Here is a 10460-nt window from a genome sequence, read left to right as displayed (position 1 = left end):
GGAGAATAGCCTAACCCCCTCAAAAACCCCTTCATTTTGTATCTTTAAAGTTATTCCCACTCAGATTCAACCCTCAGCAAACCATCTGTACGGCCCTCGCGATATTAAACACATATAAAATACATGTACACATTTTCGCCTCTATTAAAGACGACAAAGTACGGAATTTTCCATACCACCTCGTTCTCCTGTGTCAACTAAAATTCTCACACACTCTCTAAATTTTTGCGAATACTGAGCAAAAAAAATGCCACAAAACCAAACAAACTATACACCAAATTGTGTCTTAGAATGTCTGTTTTATCCTGTCCGAAGGATTCACAATAAACTTTACATATTTGACGACATTTTAAGACAGAAAACTTTCTCACCTCACGAGTTCGTCTTCCTGCCGCCAAAAATTCCCTGGTGGATGATGCAGATGAGTCTTCTAGCCGATGATACCCGAATAACGCCTTATATGGTTAGGAAACGCTCCGGAAATAGCCGAATATGTGTTCCGAAATTCGACTCGGCACGGAGATGTCCGAATGCATACCGACACGGCACGGAAATGACCGAATGTGCACCGATCAGAAATCCGACCATACGCGGAAATATCCGATTGTTAATTGAACCGAAATTCGACAAGGAACGGAAATGCCCGAATATCGTGCGAGCGTGCGTGCGAGCGAAAATCTCCAAGCAGATGTTTGGTGTTTTGATCGACGTTTCCCTAAGTCTTTCAGATGGTACGCTTTCCTTTTAATATGGACCCCCTTATAAATCAACTATGTAATTTCGACATTGTCATAACGGTGTTATGACGTGTCTGGCTCCCCTTCTCTTATGATTTCAAATTGATAATTCACTCGTTTTATGATTCAATGAATTCTTACACTGATTTTGAACCAAGTGACCTTGGGTACTACGTAGAAAACAATCCCTCGCTGACTGGGGTTAATGACCCCCTCCACGGCAACTGTATAATAGGGCCGGCCGCTAGGAGCGCTATTTTAGTCAGGCTATGTTTAGGCTATTCTGCGTCAGATGAGCGTACAAGGTACAAAGATCGTTGCCCCGATGTGACACCATAGAGGTCAGAAACGCATAACGGGAAAATTTTAATACGAGGGCAAACAATCCCCCGAAAAAGGCTAGGGTCGGCAGATTTTGCTAGGGTCAGCCTAGATCAGTTTAGTCTCTATACCCAGGCTCCGGCCTGGCTGAATAGTAAATAGGGGTCGACTTTGGCCAAGTTAGGGATAAAAGCCAAGCAGGAGTTCATTGACCTAGGAGTGAACTGACCGGCCAGCTGGATAGACTGCAAAAGACTGACCGAAATCCCATGGCAACTTATTGGGCCAAATTCCTCTTTTTTTTTCATCCAGCTGACATGTCTACTAGTACTTTGAGACTGGATCAGTCGCCTTAACAACCCCATCCGCTATCATTAACGTACGGTCCCGTGTTTAAAAGGCCGCACAGACAAATACGGCACTACACTAGACACACTATACGCTTTTCAATCGGTCTACCGATCCAATACGGGAGCACACACCTTAGCAAATAATAATACCATCTCCGTTGGTAACGTAACCAACAGATTCATTCAATAGACTGTGGGATTTTCAAACTCCAAGCAGATGTTAGGATTTGGCTTGTTCTCGGTGTTTAGTGTCTGTTTTTGCAACACTGGAATTATCTTAGTATTGTATTTCTTATTTTCTTAACGGTTCATCTCCTTATGTAGATCTACGTATACTATCGGTCGGAACTGAACCGTCAAAACATAACCGTTACAAAGGAGTCGAACCCAATAACCCTGTATCTAGAGTTAGCTTTTACTAACTTTAGACTAGAGTAGACACTTGTGATATTGTTTTTACACTGTTTGAATCTCTTGTGTTACCTGCAATTAACTCACGGGCAAGAATTAAGGAAAAGAAAACAACTTTACCATAAAAAGTACCAGTGTTGCAGAAATATTGATGTAGAACAACGACAATGAAACGATATACTCTGAGATCATTAGCTAGTGCCATAGGGATTTCTATATTCCCAGGGGATTTAATTTGGGGCCTTTTTTACTCACGATACTTGGCTTATATTAATCTATAGCAAAACACAGTTACAAACGCCGTGGGAATATGCCATTCGATACATCGCATTCCTGGCTTGTACGGATTTCAGGTTTAGTATTTCGCTAGCAAAATCAACGCAGTTCCTCCTTGTGGTAGCATACATAGTCGGGTGGGTACCGGTACAGAAAATTCGGGTCCAGGTTCGGTTCAGGTCCAGGTCCGGACCTGAACCTGGACCTGAAAACTTGTGAATGGACGATACTCACAACAACGGTCTATTTCACTACAAGAAATCTGTTTTGTGGAGTATTCGACTCCCACTGGCGTTTTAAAATCCTACTAGGCTAACTGCCTCTGTACGATTGACGGTAAAACTTCGTAGAAATGACTATAGACTCTACTCTACTTCACTCTTGTTATTTTCCTTGACCGGTAAGCCCCCAAAACGTGTGAATGCCTGATCATATAACCTGTTCATTTTCCAAAAGGTCCAACATCCGATTTTTTTCAGGTCCGGTTTTTCCGCACCTGTCCAATAAGAAAAACCCAACCCTAATACATAGACATGAAACGTCATAACAATTGAGTAATAAAGTCCGCTATAGTGGACACAAAGAACAATCGTGATATCGGTCCATCCTTACATCATTGCTTTGTTACTAGGTAAACAATACCCACCTTTAGCCCCACCTGATTGTATAGAGACATTAGAGATTCACCTGTCTTTTTTGTTTAGAAAGAAGATTTGCCCAGGTAACTCACTATGATGCCTAGATTAAAAAAAACATATCCGTTTCTATAGCCCTTGTAACCCATAATTCCACCAGGTGTCATTATACCGCCACCTAAAAAGCGTTAGTAAAGAGGTCTTCCCAAGATTGTCTTGAACACCGAATGTTAGATATCTTAAATGTAATACAATTCAGATATTTAGGTGTTGAAGACAATCTTGAGAAGGGCCTCTATAACAACGTTTCTTTAGCTGGCGGTATAATGGCTTATGAGAGTGTATGTTACCACACAGCTTTGAGCAAATCACTACAGCAGGGGCCTAGTCTACTCTCCAAGCAGAGGTTAGGCTCCGGCTGTTTCAGTGACGCTTTTCAGGCGTATTTATCGGGCTTTCTATTTTGTACCGTTTTCTTGGTGTCTCTCGGTCTAACCTATGCCGCCACACGGAACTATTATAAACCTAATCACTTCAAGACATTGTAGCTGTGAGAACATAAAGAACACGGTACAAAATAGAAAGCCCGACGAAGACGCCTAAAAAAAACGTCAAAAACAGCCGGAGCCTAACCTCTGCGAGGAGAGTAGACCAAGTCCACTGGTAGTACGTGTGCGTTCAACTACCATTATACTCTTTCCCCAAAAGCTGGGTGCTGAACAGACCAAGCTTTGTGTACCATTTAATAGAATAAAGTCCTTGGTATTACGAGGATCGCAAACCAATACCCACGCAGTATTGTGTATATGTATTACAAAGCTGTTCGAGTTACGAAAGCCCCCTTCCGCTCGTATGCATATATCCGTATAGCTAATCCGTATAAATAACGAATTTAAACTAAAGTCATTAAATGAGCGCACCTCCGGACAATATCGCACAAAAATTACAAATTATCACAATGCCACAAAAATACAGGACGTCAGCACACCACACGTAGATGCACAACAACCGTACAATAAATTTCAGCAGGCCTACTCACGTTGTTTCAGGACTTTGTCTCTCCTAGCGTGGTCCGTCACCAAAGGCTCGGGCGACCTCGCCTGGTCCGCCGAGAAGGGGTTGACCGGCGATCGGTGCCACCTTACGAGGCCAGCCACCACAGCTGTTACTGTCACGCACACCAATCCGAACACTACATTAGCGCTTGTGTTAACCGCAACCACCGACAACACATGAGATAGAAACGCCATGGTATATTGCCCGCAATCTTACAATGAAGACACGATCGCCCTAGAGGTTGACAGGACTGACACGACCCATTTTACTTTACCAAGTCTGTCTATGACGCAATATGTGTGTCCTAACACGTGATATTCTTGAGTATTTGCATTGTGGTCGCCCAGGCACTGTTTTGTTCTAAATCGTTTTTGCCGTACCGCACAATCCATTGTCGCACGACATAAATATTCTAGAACATATTCAGATATCAATAATTTAAACACTGAAAAGGAAATGGCGCTTGTCAGCGTTCATTCCATTTTTTTTTTCTGCTGCGTCATTATTATTTGTAACGTCACTATTTTATTTGCTGTCGTACGGTTTGGGTCATAATAGGGGACCGTCCAAAAATGATCGGACGGGGGAGTGTGAATGAGGACTAAAGTCGTATGACCCTGTTTAAGCAGATGTCAGCTGAAGAATAGATTGAGAGCTGGATTAGAATAATAATCGTCAGGTTTCTACGGTTCAGAGATCGAGATCGGAGTCTCTGTCAATAGCAATCGTGTGCACAAGGACACTAGGAGTAGGAATGTGTTAAACATTTATAGGGGGTCTCCTATTTATAAATCTTCTGGTTTTGAGTCAATACGAGCGATTGCGATGATATCACAGTGACGCATGCGCAGTGGCAGGCAAAAAGCAGGTGTTTGGCAAAAGATTGATTTACATATTAACCAGTAATTTAATCGATATCTAGATCTGCTAACTGACGTCCTGGTAGGCACCAGCCATCGAATACCCCGGGTATAAACAACAATAGGGATCGCTCGTATATTCATTGATGTAAATTTACCGCTCCGATACGAATAATAATTTCATGTCACTTTAAAGGGACGTGAAATTATTATTCGTATCGGAGCGGTAAAGGTCTGACTGACTTTCTTTTTATTCGTCGGGAATAGCTGAAAATTTACTCCGATTCCGATCGGGATCTCTAACGTTATCGGTAGGATCGGGCATTTTATTATGCCGGCAGCACAAGCGACGATAACCCCTTAGGCCACACCAATTTAATTCCTTGGTTCACGGATTCGCTCGCTCCTATTTTTTGGAAAATGAAATAAAAATAAAAATTACCACTCAGCAAATTTTCACCATTAATGAAACCATTCACCTGCTTTCTGGGGTAGCAAATTGGCCTTTATATTATAAGCTCCTTAAAGTGTGGGTACAGGTGCTGTTACTGTACAATAATAGTGTTTTTGTACTTTTTTCAAGCTGAAAACTTTTTTTCTTTATGTTTTGGATTAGCCGTTACCTTTACCCCAACTATTTTACAATTTTTATTTTCATTTTTATTTCGCCCTCTCGCTCCATATTTTTTATGAAAAAATCCGTGAACCAAGAAATTAAATTGGTGTGGCCTTAGAAGGCGAAAAAAAAGGCTCAGAGCGAGAGTAATTTCCAAGCAGAACCTACGGTAGCATAGGATAGTATCAAAAACTGTCAAAGGAGTGAAGCCAGCCTAGGAGTGTGTTTGGCTACCGGGGCTACATGGCAAATTAAATGTACACCTCTTGGCTGACTACACTCCTTGGCCAGTTTAGTACTGCCAGAGTCTCCAAGCAGACCCTACGGTGCCTTAGAGATAGTATCAAAGCTGGCAAAGGAGTATAGCGGTGCCCCTTTGACTCTCTTGGGCCGGCTATATACTCCTTTGCCAGCTTTGATACTATCTCTAAGGCGCCGTAGGGTCTGTTTGGAGACTAGCTATGTTATGCTATCGTAGGATCTGCTTGGAGATTACAATGAAAGTAGAAAAACATACGTTCGCACTTTGAAATGGACTATGAACACGACGTGGGTTCATTGTGCACCTGTTTGTTTATTTTGGCTCAGGTTGTTGTTGTTGATCAGATCTCACCTTTCCAAAGTTCATCAAAATACGTCATCGTCCTTTGTCAGAGGAGGAGCGACATATAGGTTAAAGGGGACTGTCCAATAACTCTTCCCTAGCACTACTATTCTTCAGTATGATATACCTCAGTGCGTCTAAAGTGCGTCTTAAGTGAGGAGTGAGGGATACTACTTTTTTTTTCTATTTTGCGTTTTGGACAGACGAGGACAATGTGGTACTGCACTGAAGTTTTTGTAACTTATATTAACAGTGCCACATACACGGTACAGACAGAAGGTAAAGGTAGTCTTTTACCTCCCCGACCGAAGTCAGGTGCCCATTTTTACACCTGGCCATGGGTGAAGTGAGGGCACAACGTCGGGGCGGGGCACGGCGGGGATCGAACTCAGGACCTATAGATTCCGAGCCGAACGCTCTACCAGTTACGCCACGCCCGACGCCACTACTAAACTACTTTCTAATAGTATGTAACTAAATAACGTTAGGACTAAATGTGTCGACATTTCTATCATTAACATACATAGTACAATCTAAGGCTTAGGTCACATTTCCAAAGCGGGGCCCGTCCGGGATGTTTTAAGAAACGGAAAATTAAACTGTATACCTAGGAATATACAGATATCATTCCCATGAATCTTATTTTGTCATGATTTTGTGTATTTTGATGTATTAATTTTTATATCATTCGTTTTGCTCTCGAAAGCTGCCCGGCCGGGCCATGCTTTGGAAATGTGACCTAAGCCTAAGCTACGATGAAGTACACATCATCTTCTTTTTATATTCTTATCGAGATTGTTCAAGACAAAGTTATCAGACCACTTCAAGGCAATGAACTAAGAAGTTAGAAACAACTGTGTATGGAGATATCGGTGACATTTGTTTTGAAGGCTGATAAGTTGTAGTTACAAGGGAAACAGTTGTCATCAAGAAAGTTCCATAATTTGGCTGTCTAGAGTGTTTGGAGATAGAAATAAGAAGAAAACGAATTACGAAGACCTCGTTCGTCGATATCTATATGACAGTCGGATACGCTAAAATGTTTCCATAAAAAAGAGTATACTACCAACTACGCGCACGTTAGACTTGATGATATACCAAACAGGATATTTTTCCAGACAACTACGGTAAATTACTACTCTTTGTTGTGAAGTACGGCTTTACATCTGAAATAAGTCCATATATTGTCGTCGACCTAGTTGCTTGAACAGGGAACACTTCCCCACTTTTGTTTGCGCAGTTACCGTGAAAAAGACAAAAGCATCAGACGGCGTTTCAACTTTTTCAAATCATTGTCCGCCCTCTCGGAAACGTTAAGCGTAAGCGTCTCGAGACAGGACGGTTGTTGACTCGCACGTACGTGGTTGAGTGTTCGATCATTCAAAGCAGGGATCGATTTCAATACGACGTCGTTGATGGGAGCGGTGTTTTACAAAGTTAACAAACGACGGCTTATATTTCTTTATTAGTACGGACACACCAAAAGTATTTTCGTGATTCTATGGTTCACACATTTGTGGGGCCGTGTAGCACAGTGGTAGTGTATTCGGCCCGTGACCGAGAGGTCGCCGGTTCGAATCCGCCTCCGTGTTGCCGGTCTTGTGCCCTTGGGAAAGGCACTTTACACGACTTTCCTCACTTTACTCAAGTGAAAATGAGTCGTCCCTCGGATAGGACGTTAAATGGAGGTCCCGTGTTTGGGGAGAGCCATACCCCGGGCACGTAAAAGAACCCGCCACATGTGCGATGGTGCGATGTGGCGGATCAAACCATTCCGGCCAAAATGGGGTAGGGGATTTCCCGAGTAGCCTCGTAACCCCTGCTTCGCCTATTGAGTCAGTGGAGTTAAGCTTGCTTAAGCTTGATGTTTCTGACTTAGGGAGAAGAGATGCTGCTACAGTTATCGCTATGGGCCGCTCTTCATCAACATGATTTAGAAAAAAAAAAATTGCACCGGTTCCCGTAGGAGATGTAGTCCCGGCCGGGCCCCGAAGCCTCAAAGCCGGTGTACTGTCAGATACGGAGGGGGTACCTGCCGATGTGTTCACGATTATCTTACGGTGTCTATTTGTTACCGGGTTGATTCTAACTCCGAGTTAAAACCCGGGCCCGGTCGTGTCCCAAAACAGCACAGTACCCACAGTGTCTCACAAGGCCACGTAGAGGTCACGCCCGAAAGTGAAAAAAGTAGCCTCCATAGCAGGCTCTCTATGGCCTTTTTTGGCACTTTTACTCGCCATTTCTTTTTGTACTGGGTCGCTGATTGCTGGCCTTTTCTGACAGCCGGCCGGAGGCTAGAAAAAAGGCCCTTTTTCCAAATGTGACCAAGGTATATATAAGTAGGTTTTTGTGAAAGCTACTACCTACATGACAAAACTGAAACAAATCCATCTAAAGGATCTTGAGTTATACATGTGCCTACAAATAGGGGTGTACCGGTACAAAACCAGTTTCTCTTGTTGGATCGGTCCAGAAAAACCAGACCTGAAAAAATTCAGTGCACCGGATGTTGGACCGATTAGAAAATGAACAGATTATACCGGCACTACGGCGGCAGGCGTTCACGTGTTTTGAGGTTTATTGGTCAAAGAAAATAGCAATAGCGACGTAGAGGAGAGTTGAAAGTTATTTTCATCAAGTTTCTACAGTCAAACTTGGTCTAACTTAACAGAGGCAGTTAGCGTTGTTTACGTGAAGATAGGATACACCACCAAACAGACTCCTTTGTAGCGAAATGGGCCGTTCACGGTTTTGAGTATTGCCCATTCCAAAACAATTAGGTCCAGGTTCAGGTCCGGACCTGGATTTTCTGTACCGGTACCCACCCTAGCTACAAACACACAACACAGACAAAATAGTAACACCAGTTGGGGGTCACTGACCTCCTCCACGGAGATAATAACAAGAGGAACAACACACCAACAGTCACAGAGGAAAATTGTGTTTCTTTTCCACATTACATGATGGACCTGTAAGAACATTGGTTCTTCTACCTGTCATTAGATATTGCACAAGTGTCATGTAAACCACGCTTACAGACCGTCCTCCGACTGAATATGAGGTTATCTTATCTAACGCTACTACTTACGATCTAGCTAACTTTTCAGGGCTGTTTCAAAAATTTTCTTAAGGGGAGGGGGTGGGGGCATGGGGATGAAATAATTTTTTACACCACTATCTAAGTATAGATTGTTGCCAAACTCTGTTGAAAAGATGTTTTGACACCCCCTATTGTTAATAATGGTTAGCCCAAATTTGTCTTTTAACTTCTATCCTTAGAAATAGTTTGTTGACATCACATAATTTTTTGAAACAGCCCTAAGTTGAAACAGCATGCAATCGTTAGCTATGTCAACACTAGGTCACACTTATAGTTTCTCTATGCGTCATACCTTTCCACAAGTTTGTCATTTTCTTACAACAATAAAATCAACTTAAACTACTCTCATACAATAATGTTGTTATACAGTACACCAACTTACTGTAAATTCACAAATTTTTGTAGGGAGTTCATTTTGGGGAAGGAAAGGAACTTTTCACTGTAATATTTCACATTGTTGTCGACACTAGCTTGCAGTACAGGAGTATTACTAATACGCAGGTAGCCACTTAAATATAATGTAAAATGTAACATAAAACTGAAATGCTACGCTCAAAAGCTTCTTTATGAATGACACCAAATTCTAATACGTTTAGCCTTTGACAGTGTCAACCTGTATATGCATAGCCTCAAAAGCAATTGATAACAATAAATAAAAAATGAATAAATAAAAAATAATAGATAGCTATCATCATGATGATATAACAATAAATAATAGATAAAAATTGCACACCAAAAGCTAGCTTCGCAACATTCATCAAACTGCATATTATAAATTGATACATAAAACTGCATATTATAAATTAATAAAACATTCCATCTCTTTTTCCAGCATATTGCACCCTCATAAATACTAGTAGACATAAGTTATATTTTCATATTCACTGTTAATTATGGCAATAAATAGCGCAACAAAAAGTAATTAAAACAAGTTGAAAATCTATATACAGCAAAGTTGTGGTAATCATTAATTTGCAATAAAGATACGGAAGACAATATCCATATGTTTGTCTAAATCCACAAGCAGTTACAAATACTATCCTTGCATTTCAAAGATAACATGAAAGGGGGCGTTTCGGTCAGTCTGGTACAGTCCGCTAAGGCCACAGCAAGTAAATGTTATGGATGACATCAGCGCCCTCATCAAATTTTGCCTGATATAAGAAAAAGCAAGAATTTTTTTCGTCTTCGGGGATGGTCAGATAAACCAAAATAGGCAAACATGTTGTGTTGTAGCCTAATAATCATACTTGTAGACTGAAGTGACACTAGGGACGTAGCCATGACTGTAGTTGCAGAAGTGAAACTTGTTGGATAGTTGTAAAAGTGGCACCAATATGGAAGTCATGACTGTAGTTGCCAGCTTGGCAAGCGTTACAAGACAGTGTACCACACTAGTACCACATTTACTACAAAACACTAGTTCACTTTTTTAATACTGGAATGAATGCCTTGTTAGTTGTAATGCCACTTTTTGTCACTTTAGATCTTGTT

The 10460-nt window shown here is 41.6% G+C and overlaps 1 protein-coding gene across 2 annotated transcripts in view; it reads right to left on the bottom strand.

Moving 5' to 3' along the window:
• The window catches only part of LOC118424448 (all-trans-retinol 13,14-reductase-like), a 20287-nt gene extending 16032 nt beyond the window's left edge, over window positions 1-4255 (bottom strand). The window contains exon 1 of one of the 2 annotated variants that reach the window (XM_035833017.1): window positions 3770-4255. In XM_035833017.1, the coding sequence (XP_035688910.1) occupies window positions 3770-3980 (211 nt within the window). In that variant the 5' untranslated portion in view covers window positions 3981-4255. Of the gene's footprint in view, window positions 1-371; window positions 610-3769 lie in introns of those variants that run through there. The other variant, XM_035833018.1, reaches the window with a different exon arrangement.
• Between the last annotated feature and the right edge of the window lie 6205 nt (window positions 4256-10460).

The sequence above is a fragment of the Branchiostoma floridae genome, chromosome 10, assembly GCF_000003815.2.
Source record: "Branchiostoma floridae strain S238N-H82 chromosome 10, Bfl_VNyyK, whole genome shotgun sequence".
NCBI classification, from domain to species: Eukaryota; Metazoa; Chordata; class Leptocardii; order Amphioxiformes; family Branchiostomatidae; genus Branchiostoma; species Branchiostoma floridae.
This window is presented reverse-complemented; position numbering and strand designations above follow the sequence as displayed.